At 41.4% G+C, this 21,276-nt stretch overlaps 1 protein-coding gene across 1 annotated transcript in view; it reads left to right on the plus strand.

The window, feature by feature from the left end:
* The first annotated feature begins 3,726 nt into the window (after positions 1-3,726).
* The window catches only part of cenpe (centromere protein E), a 64,176-nt gene continuing 46,626 nt past the window's right edge, over positions 3,727-21,276 (plus strand). The window contains exons 1-14 of the mRNA XM_080048221.1: positions 3,727-3,848; positions 4,580-4,692; positions 4,792-4,881; positions 7,346-7,464; positions 12,315-12,434; positions 12,540-12,621; positions 12,711-12,778; positions 12,861-12,935; positions 13,202-13,253; positions 13,380-13,467; positions 14,084-14,213; positions 18,499-18,618; positions 18,741-18,893; positions 20,012-20,156. Of these exons, the coding sequence (XP_079904347.1) occupies positions 3,793-3,848; positions 4,580-4,692; positions 4,792-4,881; positions 7,346-7,464; positions 12,315-12,434; positions 12,540-12,621; positions 12,711-12,778; positions 12,861-12,935; positions 13,202-13,253; positions 13,380-13,467; positions 14,084-14,213; positions 18,499-18,618; positions 18,741-18,893; positions 20,012-20,156 (1,411 nt within the window). The 5' untranslated portion in view covers positions 3,727-3,792. The remainder of the gene's footprint in view (positions 3,849-4,579; positions 4,693-4,791; positions 4,882-7,345; positions 7,465-12,314; positions 12,435-12,539; positions 12,622-12,710; positions 12,779-12,860; positions 12,936-13,201; positions 13,254-13,379; positions 13,468-14,083; positions 14,214-18,498; positions 18,619-18,740; positions 18,894-20,011; positions 20,157-21,276) is intronic.

Genomic DNA, 21,276 nt, shown 5'->3' on the forward strand with positions numbered 1-21,276 from the left:
TCATCGAGTGCCAGATTTCCATAGAAAACCCCCGCTAAAAGACAGCGTCAAACAGCCCTTAATATGTAGCTGAAAAACACCCAATCTGGCAACACATGCCACCACAGCGTCGCACCGCCGATGCGTCATCAAAATGCGAAACACCGCGGAAAAAAACAAAAACAAATGAATGCAGCAGCACTTACTCAGACCATGGACCTAGCCTCAGGCTCTACCCTCTTCTTCGTATGATTGTTACCTACCTCAGATTGTGTTTGTGTTAATAAGTATGTCAACACATCTTCTGGACTTTGTTGTTAACAGTAGGCCCTACACTGCAGTTAAGAAGTGGTCTCCTTGAGAGTTTTCCTAGTTTAAATTGTAGGCTAATTTGTTTGTAGAACCTGCCTGGTATATTTTTCCAGTATTGCTTTCTTTGAATGCCATTTCATGTGAATTGATTCCAGGTTTGGAAAATTATAAAAATGGAAAAACATTTGCACCTTAACCGTTTTTGTTTGAATAATTCTTCATTAAAAAGATTATTCAAACAGCAACTTTTCCCTCATGTTTTTGAGAATATACTGTAGGGGTAAAAGCTGCAGCTGGCTTCTAGTGTGGACTGAATGTTATTGAAATAATTTCTGTCTGTGGTTCTATATGGTATGTGGCAATTATTTAGAAAAATAATAGCCTGCAGCAACATATTAAAAAATAAATAACTATGAACTAGTTCATTTTTAAACTGTGAACTTAGTTCATAATTTTGAATTATGAACTATGAACTGAACTAGTTCATTTTAAAGGGTGTGAACTGAACTTTGAACTAGTTCACGTAGAAAAAGAACTTTCCCAACACTGTATCTTTATACCATTAAGATTAAATCATAGGGGGCGCCCTTAGCTCAGTTGGTAGGGTGTTCCCCCCCCCTGGGCCTCGGCCAGCAGCGGACCCGGGTTCGATTCCAGCCCGCGGTTGTACTCTACTTAGTCCAAGTTCAGCTGGTCTGCAGCAGCTCCTTGATGTCATGTTCCTTGTATGGAGAGCAACATGACATCAAATATAATGATGTAAAGAGTGTTATTATGATCTCCAGAACAAATGAGGATAAACATATGGTTTTCCCTGACTTTAAAGGCCAGGACACACCAGCCCGATAATCGCCGTCGTCAAAAAAAAAGACAAATCTGTTTGGTGTGTGCCGTGACGTCGGCCGACGTAGAGGTCGTCGGGCTTGTTTTGAGCCTGTCGGCCGCCGATTGGACATGTTCAATCGGCGGCCGACCGTCTTTCATTTGGAGCAATTTGATTGGTGGAGGGCTAGCGAATCAGTGAAGCCCGGAAGTGAGGCGGGTAGCACAAACAGCTAACAACAGCTAGCCATCGTTTTAATGTGTTTGTTCGTTTCGTTTTGCGAGTACTCACATGCATCAACCCTTGTTGACTGCTCGACACCATGCTCGACACTCTCTGCTAAAAATTGTGCTCTTATGGTCCATAAATATAAATACGTATTTCTATCTATGTTTATGCTCTAGAGAGATGTCCAATCATTTCCGGCTTTCGTATTTTTTCGGGCCACAATACAGATTAGCGCCGCCTGCTGTTGTGGAGACATTACGTCCCGCGAGCGTACGGAAAATAAACAGTCGTCTCGGTGTGTTCTTTAGCAGCGACGGGAAGCTGGAGCTTCCTGAAACGGCCGACTCCATTTTTTTTGACGACGGCGATTATCGGGCTGGTGTGTCCTGGCCTTAAGCTGTCGGGTCATGTTTTAAAAACCTGCAGTCAGGTGAAATATCTTGGTCATGTGATCACTGACACACTGAGTGACGATGAGGACATTCTGCGTCAGTCTCGCATGTTATATGTGCAAGCATATGTACTGATACGGAAGTTTGGCTGCTGCTCTGATGATGTGAAGCTGACTCTATTTAAAGCTTATTGCACACCGTTATACACTGCACATCTGTGGTCAAATTATAAAAAAGCGAGCTTTCGGAGGTTGCAAGTGGCATACAATGACTCTCTGAGAAGTTTGTTAAAACGGCCCAGATGGACCAGCGCCACCGAAATGTTTGTGACTGCTCGAGTTAACACTCTCCAATCTGTCTTAAGAAAAATCATGTTTAAGTTCATCTGCCGTCTGAATAACTTGTTTCTGATTGTTTTGGAACTGACGAACATTGCATTTAGTGCCACACGTTACACATCACTGCTCTGGAAACACTGGTATAAGTGTCTTTTAATAGGGGGTTGCTAGACAACCTTGTATGTTGTTGTTGTTGTCGTCGTCGTCGTCGCTGTTTGTATTGTTTTATGTTCTTTTGTATTATCTGGACTTAGAGTCTGTAATAAAAATATCTATCTATCTATCTATCTATCTATCTATCTATCTATCTATCTATCTATCTATCTATCTATCTATCTATCTATCTATCTATCTATCTATCTATCTATCTATCTGCACTCCCCTCTCTGCCCCATTTCAACTCTGTCTCTACAATATCAATAAAAGCATAAAAATGCCAAAAAAAATAAAAAATAAAAAAAAATACTAAATCAGCCTTATTTCCAGTGATCTAAATGGTCTGAGAATTGTATGTTACATGTTAGGGTTTCTAGTAAAATAACAAGAAAGATAAAGATGTATGGGGAATGAGGATATATCTCGTTTCTTGTTTTGAAAATGTCCCTCGCTTTTGAAGTGTTTACTCCTCTTTGTTTTTTGTTCTGCTTCTAATCGGTTGTAGCACGTGTAGCTCTTCTATGAATATCCCTGCGTTCCGAATCGCATATACTTCCTACTATAGCCTAGAAAAAAGATTTAGGATGTCCCGATTCTTGTGGCCAGATTTAGGATGGTTAGAAGTACCCGGATGTCCTACTTCATCCGGCCAAGATTGTTAATGCTGAAAACTGGATCCCATTTGGGCGATTCTGACCTTTTATTATACTATGATTCTGACCCACAATCCGGTGCGCACGTGAAGTGACGTCACATCGACGAAGCCTCCATATGAAAACAAACGGGGATGCGACCTTCTTTATAGGTCCATGGATGCGACGGATATAAAAGCAAGAGGCAAGATCAAGGCGTAATGTTATGATGAAATAAAAGAGTAAAAGTATGTCCCAATAGTATGCCTACTGCATCCTAACTAGATTATTTTTTATCGTCGGATGTAGCCTAGTAGGGCCTATGTAGAATAGAAAAAAGAAAGAGTAGCCTATGCGATTCGGAACGCAGGGTATGTTTCTAATAGGCCTTCAAAATAATACTAGAAAACGAACTGCATCCGCAACAGGGACGCTACTTCGGCACATGTCGAGCCGACTCGGAGCTGTCCGGCTTCAGTCAGGCTTTTTCGTCACTCCCCCGACTGCACTCGGCTACTCTCGTCTACTTTCCAGATGAGCCGAAACTTGGGTCGAACGAGCCTATTTTCTCCGTCACCCGTCCGGCGCAGCCACATTAATTAGATGTTTCGATGCTATCATTCCGAACCACATTTCCATAAAAGACCTTTAAAATAAAGTTGAATTTGAAATACACAAATATATAAAATCACAGTTTCAATTAGAACTCAACGCGACTATTTTATTCCCCCCCACCCCATCCCAAATGGACCAGTCCACCTGATGACGTTGACCAATCAAAACAAAGTGGGAGAATTTTAAACGTAGCAAGGCAGGGAAGTCACTTATAGAGCGCTTTCTATATATGTCCATGGCTCACTGCAGTTGAAGGCGAAATATGCATTAGTTTACCAGTTAATGTAAATGTTTGGTAGTTTAAAATCAAAAGAAAAATGTCGGAGGAGTCGGCTGTGAAAGTCTGCGTTCGAATTCGTCCGCTTATTGAGAGGTACGTTTGGAGCCGACGGCTAAGAGCTATTATGCTAACTCTTTCCGTTAGGCAGTCGTTTGTCGTTAGCTAAATGTCTGATTAATGGAACGTCTTTGTTAAACCGGTTAATAAAGGCTCCAGCAAGACTTCTGTGATTTCAGTCCGACATTAGAAGATTGTCTGCGACTGTCAAATCGCGTGAAAAGTCGTGTAGTGTAAGCCCAGGCAACGTTGTGGCGCCATATCTATTATTTCAGCAGATGGTGACAAATGGTGCGCTTTGCGATAAAAGCATGGAACTTTGCATGTTGCTGGATTGTTGTCAATTAAACTATAAGCTAATGTGCCCAGCTGGATGCGACTCCTAACGCCCGCTAATTTGCTCTCTTTCACCTAAAAACCTTCATATCTCTGGTCATAGAAACCGATTTTTGGTGTCCAGTTGTAGGTTTCCAAGGTTATAGATTCAAATAAACACTCTTTAGATATATACCCCTTGAATACTATTATATTTACATTGTTTCATGAAGACGACTTTGGATTAAGCTGGCGTGAATAAGCACATTTGTGTTGATCATGATATTGACATTTATAAAGGTGACGTCACCTCGACAATCGCCTCTGGAAGCGCTGTCAGTTTCACTTCGGTGCCCCTCTTGACCGATGTGTCCGGGCCAATGGTCCGGGCATGACGAATAAAATAAGTAACATACAATAAATTCATTCTTGAATGTGTCTCCTTGTTGCAGGGAGGAAAGTGAAACAGCAGAGAGTGGGGAGCCTGTCCAGCTGTTCTGGGAAGCCGATCAGAAATCAATCCATCAGATTGATGATGGGAATTCCACCAAGAACTTTAATTTCGGTATGGTTTTGTTTTTGACTGGCTTTTTGTAAATCTTTGAGATGTTTGAGTACAGAATGGTAGCATATCATTAGAAATCATCTTATCTTTCCTTCTCAGACCGAGTCTTCACAGCAGAAGAATCCACAGATCAGCTGTACCAGGACATTGCTAAGCCTCTGGTGGTTTCCTCTGTCGAAGGATACAATGGTAAGTCATGGAAATGTCCATTTATTTAATTTAAAGGTGCACGAGGAACTTTTAGTTTGTTAAATCTTGCACCCCCTTTGGACAAAAGTGTTAGTGTTTACTATGCCAGCTGTTGTTCTTGGGTGAGGGACCCATGACAAAGGTTTAGGGCTGCACAATTATGGCCAAAATGATTATCACGATTATTTTGGTCAATATTGATTGATATCACGATGTATTTCAAGGAAGTGAAAAAGGAGATTAGGAAGGCCAAAATGAAATATAGAGAGAAGGTTGAAAAACTGTATAGTGGGGGCGATCTCAGAGCTGCTTGGAAGGGAATTAAGTCAATGGCATCCATAAATCAGAATTCTTGTGAATCCAGGCAGCTGACAGCTGTTAAAGGTGTTGATGTCTCTGATTTGCCAAATGTTTTTAATGTGTTTTACTCATGTTTTGAATCATCTGATTTCTCTGAGAATATTTCTATGTTGAGGGAATCTCTTGTCCCTCACAATGTCATTGTGATAGCCCAGGAACTAGTAACAACTCTGTTAAGGAAAGTGAATATTAGCAAAGCTGCTGGCCCTGATGCTAATGTGGTCGCACGCTGCATTACTGTGCTGACCAGCTTAGTGTGGTATTCACTTCACTTTTTAATATGCGTGCTAAGATAGGCCAGATGCCTCAGATATGGAAAAGGTCCACTATCATTCCAGTAGCAAAATCAAAAAATCCGAAAGAGCTAAAAGTTAAATGGTGTGATGACAAAATCCTAGATCTGAATGTAGAAAAAACAAAGGAATTAGTCATAGATGTTAGGAAAGTGAAGGGAGAGCCTGAACCGAGTGTTATCCATGGGGAGGAAGTCCAACTTGTAGACACCTACAAATATCTAGGCACAGTATTTGATAACCATCTTAAATTTCATGCAAATACTGAGGTCATTGTGAAAAAGGGACAACAAAGAGTTCACTTGTTGAGAATGCTCAACTCTTTCAGTGTCTCCAAAGTTATTTTGAGAACTTTTTATCAGTCTTTCATTGAGTCTTTTAACTTTTTCATTTACATGCTGGTTTAACTGTCTGTCAGTAAAGGACCAGAACAGTTTAAATAACATTGTAAAGATCTGTTCAAAGATCACTGGAATCCAGCTGAAGAGCATACGTTCATTGTGGAACAAACATGCCGTCCAGAAAGCCAAATGCATTATGAGTCAGCCTGACCATGTCCTCAGTGAGGAATTCACACTATTGCCCTGCGGGCGGCGCTATCTTTCAATCAGGGCAAGAACAGTGAGGTACTCGCACTCATTGGCCGTGTCCGGACTGCCATACTAGCGTCCTACATCCTACATACTCACCATCTATATACTGCATACTCTCTACTCAAAGATCGATTGTGTATGCGAGCTGCGTCGAAACGTTTTCAGTTGAAGTATACTCAAGCAATGAAGAATTTCTTCTTCTTATAAGATTCAGGCAGTTTAGACACTGTTAAGCTTATAACCACCCTCTACAGGTTAGATATTGAACTAGATTTTTACAGTCCTGTGTTCATCATCTGTGTTTTAGACCTCTTGTTTTATAATTATGTTTTGAGGCGGAGGATCCCTCCGACGATCTCTGTCCGGCTCATCAGCACTCAGCTGTCTGTGAGTTGAGCTGGACGAGCCGCGGTGTGTGGAACAGCAATCTGTTCTAATCTCTCTCCACTATCAGACTCACTTCACTCATTTCACTTAGTAACTCTAATGTTGTTAGGTATTTATCTTCATCTCTTATCTATTGTAAGAGTTTATGAATGACTGCACGTACAGTTGTCAGATCGCGGAACCCCAAACAATGTTGTTGCCTAGCAACTTGCTCGAAAATATTTCATTTTCCTGGGCGAATAGAATTGACCCAATGCATTGTGGGGCGGTTGAGTAGGAAAAGTATACAATCGATTCACCCAAAATCTTCCCGGAAGTTAGTACTCATCCGGGAATTTCTCACATACCCAAACTCGCATACCCAACCGTCACATACTCAAATTGAAGTCAAAATGAGTATGAGTAGGACGTTAGTAGTATGGCAGTCCGGACACGGCCATTTATTCCTGCAGCCATCAGGTTACTGAATGATCACAAGGGTCAGGAGTAGGTGGAGAGCACCAGTGTAGATGGGTGGTTGTTCTGACAGGTTGAGTTGAAATGAATGCGAGTTGAATTTGTGTGTTGGACTGCTGTTGTCTATTTATGTTATTTTCTACCTCGTATTGCTTTTTATAGTATTTATTTAAATATTTTTTTTACTGCGAACTGGAACTGTAAACTAAATTGCCCTTCTTGGGATAAATAAAGCTTTTTCTGATTCTGATTATTACCACAATTATTCAGTAATTTTAGTGAGTGAAATATTGGCGTAATCCATGTCTGTGAAACTGGACCATAGTGTATATTGTGGAAAAGTTTTTGTACATCTGTGGTGTGTTTGATCCACAGGAACCATCTTTGCTTATGGGCAGACTTCCTCTGGAAAGACTTTCACCATGATGGGGAGTAAGCGCAGTCCTGGAGTCTTGCCGCTGGCTGTGGAAGATGTTTTCCAGACCATTAAAAATGTAAGAGCTGTAGGGGAGAACGGGGTTAGTTGTCACACGGGTTGGTTGTCACATCCGTTATATCTTCAGTGTTTCCCCCAGGATTTTTTTTCAGTAGCGGTGGCGTGGTCCCCGAACCTCCTAGGTATCTTGAACGATAGAGGGTCTGGCCACGATTAATAGTAATTTCCAACTCAAGGGGCGGCTCCTACTTGTGCATTTCAAATGCCACTGCACGCAGTTGGATAGCACTACAACCAATCAGAGCGATGCACAAGGTGACCTAAGCCCCTTTCGTTTAGCGAACAGCTGTTAAACTGTTAAATTAAACGTTTGCCGTTGTCGGTCGGCAAAACAGAACATTCCACTTACTTGCTAATGAAAGATTTGAGTGCCGTCTTCCAAATCGTTAAGGGTCGAGGCCAAAGCAGTCTCAAACTCACACAACATATCCGCAGCCATCTTTGATGTTTACTATCACGGCTTCGACGTCGCATGCACGTCACTGTCGTCATCCGGTTACGTCCTCCCCAGAGCACCATATAAAGGGCTCTGGCGCGCCCATATTAGATAGAACCAATTGAAACCATAGCCAGATTTCTGGTCTTCTTGATAAAGCTTCAACGGAGCGTGTCCAGACCAACACGCGCAGCAAATTTAATTTGCCAGCGCCTAGTGGCAGGTCTGGGAATGCTAGGCTACTTATCACACCCATTCTAATTATGATATTTAAGAAGAAATACACTGAATTACAATGATGTCTACACCATTGTAGTTCAGAGTATTTCTTCTAAAATATCATAATTTGCAATTCAGTGCAAATAACAATATAGACCCCTCCCCCCCCCCCCCCCTGCACCCAACCCCTTGAACAGCATTAACAAAAATATTGGAACTAATTTTTTCTATTCAAAAACCAAACCATAAAACAACATGGGGTATATAAAACAAATTAGTATTAAGGCTAAATTAAACTGGTTGTTGTATGCCTAAATGTTTTGGAAGTCTTTCCTCCACGGCTTATTTCAGACTGTGTGGAGTGGACACACTATGCCTGCGTGCAGGTGGTTGCCATGGTGCTGCTGCAGCCGAGGCTTCGTGGACATAACCACGTATACAGTGGAGGAAATAAGTATTTGATCCCCCACTGATTTTGTAAGTTTGCCCACTTACAATGAAATGAGCAGTCTATAATTGTAATGCTAGGTTTATTTTAACAGTGCAAGACAGAATATCAAAAAGAAAATCCAGAAAATCACGTAAAAAAAAAGATATAAATTATTTTGCATTTCATTGAGGGAAATAAGTATTTGATCCCCTATCAAAACATTGCTTAGTACTTGGTGGAGAAACCCTTGTTGGCAAGTACAGAGGTCAGACGTTTCTTGTAGTTGATGACCAGGTTTGCACACATCTCAGGAGGAATTTTGGACCACTCCTCTTTGCAGATCCTCTCCAAATCTTTGAGGTTTTGAGGCTGTCGCTTGGCAACTCCAAGCTTCAGTTCCCTCCACAGATTTTTGATGGGATTTAGGTCTGGAGACTGGCTAGGCCACTCCATGACCTTAATGTGCTTCTTCTTGAGCCACTCCTTTGTTGCCTTTGCTGTATGTTTTGGGTCATTGTCATGCTGGAAGACCCATCCATGATCCAGTGACCTGGCTGAGGGAAGGAGGTTGTCAGCCAGGATTTCATGGTACATGGCCCCATCCATCTTTCCCTCGATGCGGTGAAGTCGACCTGTCCCCTTAGCACAGAAACACCCCCAAAGCATAATGCTTCCTCCTCCATGCTTGACGGTGGGGATGGTGTTCTTGGGGTTGTACTCAGCATTCCTCTTCCTCCAAACACAGCGTGTTGAATTAATACTAGAGGTGGGCATAGATTAATTTTTTTAATCTAGATTAATCTAGATTAATTTTGAAATTAATCTAGATTAATCTAGATTAAAATGGCTCATTTGAATTCATTCATAATATGTGTGTGCTCCCTAAATAATGACTCAAAGTAAGTCTTTGAGAACGTGTTTCTCAAGCCAGGTGGCGCATCAGACCAGGGGCTCATCTCCTGTTTCCAACATGCATCACAAACTGCTTGAGGAAGCTGTTCTACTATGATAATTGGTGATGAAAATAAATAATGTTCAACAAGATGTACTTGTGTTTACAAACTGTTTATTCAGTTAAACATGAACTTTGAACTGTAGGCCATAAGAGGTAACGATGAATTGTTTAGGGCTGCAACTAACGATTATTTCAATAATCGATTAATCGGTTGATTATTTTTTCGATTAATCGATGAATCGGATAAAAAAAATAAACATTTGTAAATGCTGCATCTTTATTCAAAAACTGAACATTACTTCAAATTCACAGTGCACACTGAAGTGTCAAAACACCAGGTTATTGCTCCAACGTCCCGGAACTATTAAAAGTAATATTAAATGATAAAAAATTAATAATAAACTTAACTGGGATAACACAAAAAAAAACATACAATGTATGATATACATTTATACAGTATAAGGGATGTCCATGGTAAACCAGTCAACCGATAATATTTTTAACCGGTAAATACTAACGGTTAAAAAAATTAAATCATCTTAATTTCTCTCAGATGACAGGAGAGTTAATTTGTATTGATATTGATACCATTTTCAAGACTCCTTAACGATCCAAGTCTTTATTGATATCAAAATTGATAATTTTCTATTATTTTGTTGAAATAGAACTTGTATTATTGCTTTAATTGCTGATATGATCATAGCTCAATACAGGACATTAAACAGGTCATAATTCCATTCCATCTTTACTATCTATTTTATCTTGCTGGGAAAACAAGTTTCGCCAAAATCTCAAATTTCTTTTTTTTTGTGTTGCATTTGAACACATCAATCATATTACTGAGCCGGCCTGAACACATCACAGTTGACATGTTTGCTACTTTTTTTAAGCTAACTAGCTTTATATCCTTCCGATTTTAACATGGATTTAAAATCTGGATCACTATTTTTAACTGACGGGACTTTCTACACCGTTCGGTTGTATGATTACTGCCGCTGCATTGAATGACTGTTGATGCGCCGATGCCGATTCTCCGAGCACGTCTGCACACCGTCTGCAGCAGCAGCTGACAGAGTTTTTTTGGACTAGACGGATACTGAGTTGATGGAGTTTTTTTTAACCCAAAGAAAGCAAAGGTACAACACTTTTATATAGGCCTGCAGTCCAGTGTTAGATATGACCAAAATACAAGCTGTGGCCGCTCACACTATAGCTTTCGGAAGGGGGTTCACCCCGACGGCGAACAGCATCTCCCCTGAGCCGAACAGGAGGTGGAATTAAGAGATTAACGGCGATATTTTTTTTATCGCCCGATAAGAGTCTGGCGTTAACGCCGTTATCGGCCCACCACTAATTAATACCAAATAGCTCAATCTTTGTTTCATCTGACCACATCACCTTCTCCCAAGCATTCTCTGAGTCGTTCAGGTGTTCATTGGCAAACTTCAGATGTGCCTTCTTGAGCAGGGGGACCTTACGGGCGTTGCAGGATCTTAATCCATTACGGCGCAGTGTGTTACCAATGGTTTTCTTGGTGACTGTGGTCCCAGCTGCCTTGAGATCATTAACAAGCTCCTGCCTTGTAGTTCTGGGCTGATCCCTCACCGTTCTCATTATCATTGAGACCCCACGAGGTGAGATCTTGCCTGGAGCCCCAGACCGAAGGAGATTGATGGTCATTTTGTGCTTCTTCCATTTTCTAATAATCGCACCAACAGTTGTCTCCTTCTTACCCAGCTTCTCACCAATGGTCTTGTAGCCCATTCCGGCCTTGTGCAGGTCTACAATCTTGTCCTTGATGTCCTTAGACAGCTCTTTGGTCTTGCCCATGATTGAGAGGTTGTAGTCTGATTTATTCTGTGGACAGGTGTCTTTTATAGAGTTAACGACAGGTGTCTTTTATACAGGTAACGAGTTGAGATCAGGAGAACTTTCTTAAAGTTAAAGGACTGTTCTGTGGGAGCCAGCATCCTTTATTGTTGGTAGGGGATCAAATACTTATTTCCCTCAATGAAATGCAAAATAATTTATATCTTTTTTTTATGTGATTTTCTGGATTTTCTTTTTGATATTCTGTCTTTGACTGTTAAAATAAACCTAGCATTAAAGTTATAGACCGCTCATTTCATTGTAAGTGGGCAAACTTACAAAATCAGTGGGGGATCAAATACTTATTTCCTCCACTGTATGTGTTACAGAATGTATTTATCCAGCGCATGTTATTTTATTTTGTTATTAAATATATATTTTATTTTCGTAAAAAATATATGGGTACTTTTTAATTTCATGTATCATTATATGCGATTTTAAAGATTAAGCCTGAACAATCTGCTTCTTTTTTTCTCTCCAACAAATGACAATTTATATATAGCGTCTGCTTAAGTTTTATTTTGATGAAGCAGAAATACTATGTATTCTGTCTGTACATATTGCGCACCATTGCCGCCTTGTGTGTTGTGTTCCATATTTAATAAATGTTTTTTACCATTTACAAACAAATTGTCTAAATAATTATATAATTATGCCTAAAAAAGGGGTGGAGCAATTATATAGCATACCGCATTGTTGAGCCACCCTGATTCACTGCAGGGGGTATTCCTTCACCGCGACAGCCCTAGCAGCTAGCATGCAAAAGAGAAAAAGGGCAACACAATCAAAATGACCCAGTGCAGATCTTTTTTTTTCTTTCTCAATCTTCTCCATTTCACCTGTTTTTCCACCAACACTTTTCATTTCTCATTATTTCAGTCATTTTTCATGTGAACATGAATGTTTATTCTAACCAATGACTTCTCTTTTGCCTCAAAGTGCCCAAAGAAGGAGTTCCTTCTCAGGGTTTCTTACATGGAAATCTACAACGAGACAGTGACTGATCTGTTGGTGGACAACTGGAAGAGAAAACCATTGGAAGTCAGAGAGACAATCAATGTAAGTTAACATACTTCAAAGAGTAGTCACACTGAATCTAAAAAACCTTAAAACAATAAAAAGTTGACTTCCTATTAAATTATTTCTTGGCCTTTCCTTGTACAGAAAACCATATTCGTGTCGGACTTGACTGAGGAGATGGTCACGTCTCCTGCACAAGCCTTGGCCTGGATTCGCAAAGGAGAAAGTAAGATCTGAAGTTATGACTGAGCATGACAGTCCTCTCTGTACTAAACTGTATAACCAATGTCTTTCCCTCACCATCTTCCTCTGTAGAAAACCGTCACTATGGAAAGACAAAGATGAACCAGCGCAGTAGCCGCTCGCACACCATTTTCCGAATGGTAAGCAACACCACAACATACACCTTTTTTCTGTAGTATTCTGTGAAGTCTGCATTGTTCGTGATTTGAGTTTTTTCCTAAGATCCTGGAAAGCCGAGAGCGCAGCGAACCAGCGTCAGGAGAAAACGCTGATGGGGCCATTATTGTGTCTCACTTGGTAAGCTAGACAAAAACAAATGTTTACAACAAGCATTTTCGAAACTTTTATTTGTGGTTTTACTGTTTTTTTTACATACGGACAAAAAAAACAGAATAAGTAAACACATACAATACACACACAACCCCCACCCCTCTCCCTCACAACAAGCATTCTCCATTATCGCTGCCTCCACCTTTAACTTTGCACTCTATCTTTTGCCTCTAGACACATTGTTTGGGTTGTAAGAATGATTTGCTCACTAGCCATTTTTCTTCGTCTTCTAGAATTTAGTTGACCTGGCTGGATCTGAGCGGGCCAGTCAAACAGGAGCAGAAGGTGAGGTGGTGTTAAATCCCTGGACTGTTTTAGCTTATTGATCATGAAATACAACCCAGGCCTGATATAAAATATTAATGTTTACTGAGTGCATACCAAGTTGACACATCTCCTCTGATATCCTAGGCACACGTTTCAAAGAAGGGTGCAATATCAATCGCAGCCTGTTCACTCTTGGCCAAGTGATCAAGAAACTGACTGATGAAAGTCAGAAGTGAGTAAACACCCCTTCCAAATGGCTTCTCCACGTCGTGTTGACATACATCGAAATTGTGTGTCAACCCGCTGAAATTCTTGAAAAGAGAAAATTATAATATTTTTTTATAGCGTCATATAAAAACAAGTAATTTATCTACGGCTTACATGCAAGTAGTGGGCATTGCAGCTCTCCGTTTTGTGCAGGGGAGGGGGGGGGGGAGGGTTCCACCACCGACCCACACACAGAACTTGGCACAACACAGGTGTGCACACACTCAGTCAGAGAAAAAGAGAACTACACACATTACGCTCTATCGTTCATCTATGTAAATAATGAGAAAATATAGCAATTATTTGATAACCATTACAAAAAAATAAAATTTGTATAGGGGCCAGTAAAAATGTACTTTGGGCAAGTAGAATTCAGACCCACTTGCCTGACCGAAGCATTGAACCCTGAGAGAGAGAGAGGGAAATATACGCACGCACGCACACACAGACACACACCTACTTTTTCGTTGTGTATGTATTTGAGGCTCAATTCAGAAGTTGGTGTTTTTAATTTTTCTTCTTTGCAACAAAAGTTAGTTACCGACAGCCTGTCTGTACGTGTGTGTTTTGTCTCTCTACAGAGGTTTCACCAACTACAGAGATAGTAAGCTAACCCGCATCCTCCAGAACTCTTTGGGTGGGAACGCTAAAACAGTCATCATCTGTACCATTACTCCTGTGGCTCTGGATGAGACACTCAGCACTCTGCAGGTTGGTGCAATATGCAAAATTCCAAATTTATATAGTAATAATAGTAGGGCTGTCAAAATGAATGTGTTATTTTGGAGATTAATTAATATTGTGTAACGTGTTTAAAAAAAAATTACTTTGTTTTGTTTACTTCCTGGCGTGCGTGTGTGTGTGTGTGTGTCATGGACCCATTAAGAAAGTGGAGTGACCACAGTGACTAACTATGATTGACGGATGGTAACTCCTATCATATGAGTTTTGACAGTCATTTGGCCAATCAGATCCAGTATTTGTCATTTAGGGGCGGTGACCTCAGTCTGCAGGGAAGTTGACTTTTTTTTCCTGTCAGTTATCGGAGCGTGCAAGTAGCCGCAGTATTATGCCTCGTTTCCACCGAGTAGAGCAGGTCGGAGCGGCTCAGAGCGGGACAGCTCACTTTTAATAATCTCGGTAAATGGTAAATGGACTGGACTTATATAGCGCTTTTTAGCCGATTTTCTCAGCCCCAAAGCGCTTTACATTTCTGACCACGGTGTTGTTTCCACCGCTGACCCTACCCTTACTGGTAGGGCGGGGTTTAGGCTGGACTGCGATAGCCGCCGCCAGAATGTGGGTCAAACTATGGAACTGTGGAACAACTGTGGTCAAGCCAGCGGTCTCTTGTTTTTGCTTGGTCAAACCAGCCGCTTCTTTATTTATTCCCCCCGTGTTGTTGTGAGCACAGAGACGGCTCGGTGCAACTGATAGACAGTGAGCGAACAGCGCTGGCTGCGGCAGCTACGTGACATCGTAGCAGTGGGACACAGTGTAGCCAACTGATTCATTTAATGACGAGGATAAACACCACACAATAAACAGTGCCGCGCTCACATTTTCGCCAAAACTCTCTTCACTCTAGCCGAGGTGACTACACACGGCGGAAATTATTCAAACCAGCCGCTTCTTTATTTATTCCCCCCGTGTTGTTGTGAGCGTGTATTTACTACTATCTATGGCGTAAACACACAAAGACGGCTCGGCGCAACTCATAGAGACGGTGAGCGAACAGTGCTGGCTGCGGCAGCTACGTGACTATGGGACACAGTGTAACCAACTGATTAATTTATTGACGAGGAAAAACACCACACAATAAACATAGCTGTGCTCACATTTTCGCCAAAACACAAGACTATCTTCACTCTTGCCGAGATGACTACACATGGCGGAAATGATTCTTTCGACCAATCAAATGACGGCAGTGTGTAGGCGGCTAGTACCCCTACGGAGGAGTACTGAGATTAGGAGCGGCTCAGAGCGGTTAGGTGCGCTTAAACCGTAGCCTACCCAACTTTTGGCAAATGAAAAGCCAAACTACCCGGACCGAACCGCTCCGATCCGACCCGCTCTACTCGGTGGAAACGAGGCATTATTATTTTACAGTGTTAATGGGCCTGCTAAGTTAATGTGAATCACTTTTATAAATAAATTCACGTATGGGCAGAGATATGTGTCAGTAGAACTTGAATTCGATTTGATCGACTCGAATATGAATTGATCAACCTGCTTTTGAATTATTGATACTTGAATTCGAATTTATACACTTGAATATGAATTAATCCATTTGAATTAATTATATTTGAATCTGAATTTTCTCTACTTGAATTTGAATTTATACACTTGAATATGAATTAACCCATTTGAATTTGAATTAATTATACTTGAATCTGAATCAGTTAATATTCAAAATGACACATTCAAATAAAAGTTCTAAATTCAAGTTTTCAATAATCTCAAGTATCAATAATTCAAATGCAGGTTGATCAATTCATATTCAAGTCGATCAATTCGAATTCAAGTTCTACTGACACATATCTCTGCCCATATTCACGGATTTTGCCAACCGTTGTTTTACGGCTGTTTGCACTGATTTATGCGTGTGCTGATTAACGACCGGGATTTGTGGATTGTCACTGCAGATTAACGTGTCACCTCAAATTAATAATGTGCTTTTGTCTATTGCTGTTTTCACGGTTTTGTATTGTGCATGGTGTTCTGGCCGACACACCTGAGGTGAATGTAGTCATTATAGCAGATCAGAGCCGAAACAACAAACTCACCTGTTTCCTCCACTATCGTCATATTTTGCACCGTTATGTTCCAGCACACGATCGAGAGGTGTGTGTGAACACAAGAGAAACTATGGGTGACTACAGAGTGTATTTTTATGTGTTTGATTAATGGTTGTGTAGCAAAGATAATGCAAATCCTGTTTGCCACAATATAAATAATTTATTGTAGGGCTGGGCAGTATGGACCAAATCACGGTATAGGTAACTTTACAGTATATCACGGTATGGATATATATCACGGTATAGTATTTTTCCTTTTAATTTCAATGGATTAAAATAACTGTACTGTACTTTAATCATATTAGATTATTTTCATCTTTTGCTTGGAACTTCCATCCTAAAGAGAAACTGGTGCAAAATACCACACCAGTCTGGCTTTAGTCAGTCAGCGCAAAATAAAAATGACAGCATCAACAAAATATGTAGCCTAAATTTTCCAATTGATAGAAACCTATATCAAAATAATGAAAGAATTGAATTTTCCTGCAGTATTTGCTCATCTTCATTTGAAAAAGCTGTCAAAATTAACAAGTGAGCAAATGTCTGGTAATACTTTCACTCCATTTTCAACACAAATAATATTTTCAAGTTTGACATGTTTTAAAGTTACATAAAACCAGCCTTGCTGGAGATGTCATTGTTAGCCAGCTAGCTAACAATGACATCTTTAGCTGCTTAAAACAAGCCAACTCTGCGTCACGGCAACAGCACGCTGAAGCGCTGCACACAGCAGCAAGTTTCCTTTGCCCGTTAACATAGTCGACCGTTAAAACCAGCTGCTCTGCCACCGTGACACGGAGTTTGTTTGTAAAATGTCAAGTGACGGTGCTAAACAGCTATAGCAACAGATGAGGCTTCTTCTGTTGAGGGTAGAGAAGCTGTATTGCAGCCCAGAACTCTGCTGCAGAGCCTCCGTGTGGCGTGGCGGTATAACTGTAGTGTAACTGTAGGGACTCGGAGGGACAGCTGCCTCCCGCCACATGAACTTTTTTTCTCCGCATGGCCAAATCTTTCCCGGTAGACACTTTTATACCGTCCACGGTATGATACCGTCATACCGCCCAGCCCTAGTTTATTGTAAGGGAAGTTGTTTTGCTCATTTTACTATTCATCTGATAAAAATAAAAGTTTTTTGTCCTTAACTCTCTTTATCAGAATACACCAAATTGTAGGGCTGTCCCCGACTCGGAATTTTCTCTGTCGAATCGGATCTGCCTGTTCAAACCAGAGATTCGACTATTTGTGATACTATTTGTCAATCGGAAAAGTGCATTGGCGTGAGATATTTGACCAACCGTCAACCCGAAAACAGACTTTAAGACCACCGAAAACAGAGCTTAAAATAAACAACCTCCAGGTTTGATATATAAAAAAAATCAGAACCGGGGAGTTGGAGCGCAGCTGAAGCGCGAGCGTGCCAGGAGCGTGCCCGAGCCTCGGCGAGCCGTTGAGAGAGAAACAACACAGAGCTGGTGACGGCTGCAGAGAATGGCGATTCGCGCAAGTAAAAAAGACGAGTTGCTCGCGGTCTACAGGGGCATTATTGTTTCCAAGGCGACCTATCTTTACTACAGCACATAGCAGAGCAGAATTAATAGCCATATATGGTGCGCAATTTGCACAACGCAAACGTATACATCTGCTTTGGTTTTTTATTTTGCCATTGGGCAAATTGCAAATTGGGGCGACTGTGGCTCAGTTGGTAGAGCGGGTCGGCCGATGATCAAAGGGTTGGAGGTTCGATCCCTGCCCTGCCACCTGTGTCATGGTTGTTGTGTCCTTGGGCAATACACTTCACCCACCTTGCCTCGTGTGAATGTCGATAGTTAGCCTGCTATCGATGTATGAATGTGTGTGTGAATGGTAACGTGGGAAAGGAAAACAGGTCTCCCTTGCAAAAGAGTCTCCGGTCTCAATGGGATTTACCTGTATAAATAAAGGTTAAAAAAAACAAAAAAAAAACACTCTTCTTCTATGGCGTTTGACGTGACGCATTACCGCCATTATTGGGCAGCCCTACCAAATTGCTTCTCTTACATGTTCAAATCACAAAAAAAAATCTTCTGAGGGGGGGGGGGGGGGGGATGCCCCCAGTCCCCCACTACAGGGGTCTGTTTTCGGACATGTCACCTTTTTCATGGCTTATGAGTTTGCATGCCTGATTTTAGACCAGGTTTTAACATATGTATTTCCCTTAGTTTGCCAGCACCGCAAAGAAAATGAAGAACGACCCTCATGTGACGGAGTGTTCTGACGACGGGGCTCTGCTCAAAAGGTATCGCAATGAGATCGTTGACCTCAAGCGCCGGCTTCAAGAGGCAAGTGTTCAGGGCTCTCTTTACCCTTCAGTCTGCTTCCCTGTGGCCCTTCAGTCTGTGGCCCTGTCTCCCCCCATGACTCATGTATAATACTGACCTGTGTATAACCCCGTCCCCAACAGGTTTCCTCAGCCACTCAGACCACGGACACAGAGAAGCAGTTTCTCTCCCAGATGCTTCAGGAGAAGGACCAGCTCCAGAGAGAACAACAGGACCGCATCAGAAACCTCACCAAGCTGATGGTCACCAGCTCCAACGTCATCATGGCTCCAAAGGTAAACCTCACGCACCAAATAGAGCTGGAATAGGAGTGAGAATACAGGCTTCATAGAGAGACGGGAACGTTTTGAAAAATGTTCGATTTTTACATCTTGTGTTTTCAAGGTTTGAAATGTACTTCATATCTGAAAACATTACTGGAGAGTGTTTCCCGCCGGACATGTTAGTTAAGGTGGTGGTTGTTTACAGTAGCATGCTGTTTTCAAAATAACTTAACAGTTTAAGTAATTAATACTGTTTTTTCCCTTGAAAATAAATAAATGCATTTCTCCAAAGGTCAAAGACAGTAACAGTGTGGCACTTGTGTAAACTTACTGAAACTATCCTGGGCTTTCACACATGCATTCATCATGCTGTCTCAGCTGATCTACAGATAAGTTGTGTTGCCGTGGTGATGTAGAGTCTCAGATTGTCTCAGTTTTGCACAGCACTTCTTTCCGTCTCTGTACCTGAAACTTAAATATCTCCATGGAGCAGCGCTGCGTTTATTTTTGTCACCAATCCAGCATCTGCTTGTTAACTCTCCCGCCTGCATGCCGTATAGTCCACATGCACAGACAGACACAGCAGCTGATGGTCTGATCAGAGGATTTAAACACTTGGAGACACAGGCACACATTTATTTACCGCAAATTGCAGCCATTTGAGAGGTTATGTCCATGCACAAGCACACATCGCGCTTGCTAGTAGATAAATTGTACAGCACAAAGATGATGAGGCTAAACGTCGGGTCTGTAGTCGAGGCGGGGAGCTGTTGTTAAGGCGGCCGCCTTAGCCATAAAGCGCTGCGGGAAACCCTGCTTGAAAAAATGCAGGATTTCTCTACTTATTGACTTGTGGATCATCAATAAAGCACTGCCTAGTTAAGTTTTTTTCAATTACTTAAAACTTTTTTTAAGGGGGTTGCCAATACACATTAAATGAACACCCTTCGATTTTACAGTTGGATCAATGTAGGAAATCATAAGCATATTTTTTTCATTTCACATATACAGTATATTGAATGCTTTTGGGTCACTGAAAAACTAGATTTTTTTATTTTGAAAGTGTTGAAAGCCTTAATATAGCCTTCTGTTCTTTATCATTAGTTGTAATGACTGTTCTGGTTTTAAAGATTCCAAAGCGCAGGGTTACGTGGGGAGGAAAGATGCTCAGACTGGAAGCCCCCTCTGCTGATGGCTCCTCTGACCTCAGCTATGCAGAATCTGTCACTCGCAAAAGGAAAGCAGAGCGCTCCTATCTGAGTGAGCTGGGTGAAGGTAAGGAGGAGCGCATTCATAATATGTGGCCTATCTGAGAATAATCATCATTGCTGATAGATGCCAATGTTAACACTTTTATTTCTAGTGATAAAGTGCAGGGAACTTGTTTTGATTTAACTAATCATACCTGCAAACTCGTCGCTTTTCGGCGAAAATCGCCGTTTAGAATCAAAATATATGACCCACGTGAATCGTATAGATCGGAAGAGTTTTTGTTTTTGGGAGGGGGGGGGGGGGGGGTAGCGGCAGCTGCCAGAGAAGTCAGCCAGCGCTTCCCAGACTGGACTGTGTGGGCGAGTTACCGTAGTGTGAGACAAGGGAATATCGTAATCTTGGCAATAAAACATATTTGGTAGACGTCATGAGTATTGTCCAATCAGCGTTAAAAGATCGGGCACAGTAAAGCATCACTGCTGCCGCTGTGTGTTCAGACTTTAGAATTCGCTAAAAGTCTCAATCAAAGCCCTTTTGATAATAAAAAATTAGAGGCTTTGATTAAACACTGTCAATGCTTCAGAGGTTAATGTAACAGCCTACTGAAACAGAAACTATACGGAGGGACGCAGCTCACTGTACAATCCCTTTATTTAGTCACGCTGTCAGTTTGCCGACATGGCTCTCTGTTAGACTCGAGACATAGAAAAAGATCGCGGAAGCCGTTCCCGTAGACAAAGTTAACGGGCAGGATATCCCCGACTGATTTCATCCATCAAACCACAGAGTTTTTTCTGAGCGGCGTCTCACTCGCTCACTGGGTCTCCCGGGTCCCGGTGATTTTCACCGTCACAGCGATCGACTCGCTGCTTTGCTGGGGCGGAGACTTTGTGTGAAGGTGATTTAACATCACGGTCGTAGACGAATGTTATAACTTTATGCTGCATAGTTTGCACTGCGCTGTTGACCCACACAGGACTCTTAAGTGAAGCTGACAGTTTAATGAGCGCACATTGCAGAAATGAAGTGTCAGCAGTGCGCTCACAATCAGAGCCGACCCCCAATTTATTTTTATTTTTATTTTTTAGTTTGTGTGTTTGATATTAACATCATATTATTATATCATACAAAAAAATGAATACAATGTTTTGATCTAGATAGCCTAGTTAATAGCCCAATAATT

The sequence above is a fragment of the Ammodytes marinus genome (assembly GCF_949987685.1).
Source record: "Ammodytes marinus genome assembly, chromosome: 19".
NCBI lineage: Eukaryota > Metazoa > Chordata > Actinopteri > Uranoscopiformes > Ammodytidae > Ammodytes > Ammodytes marinus.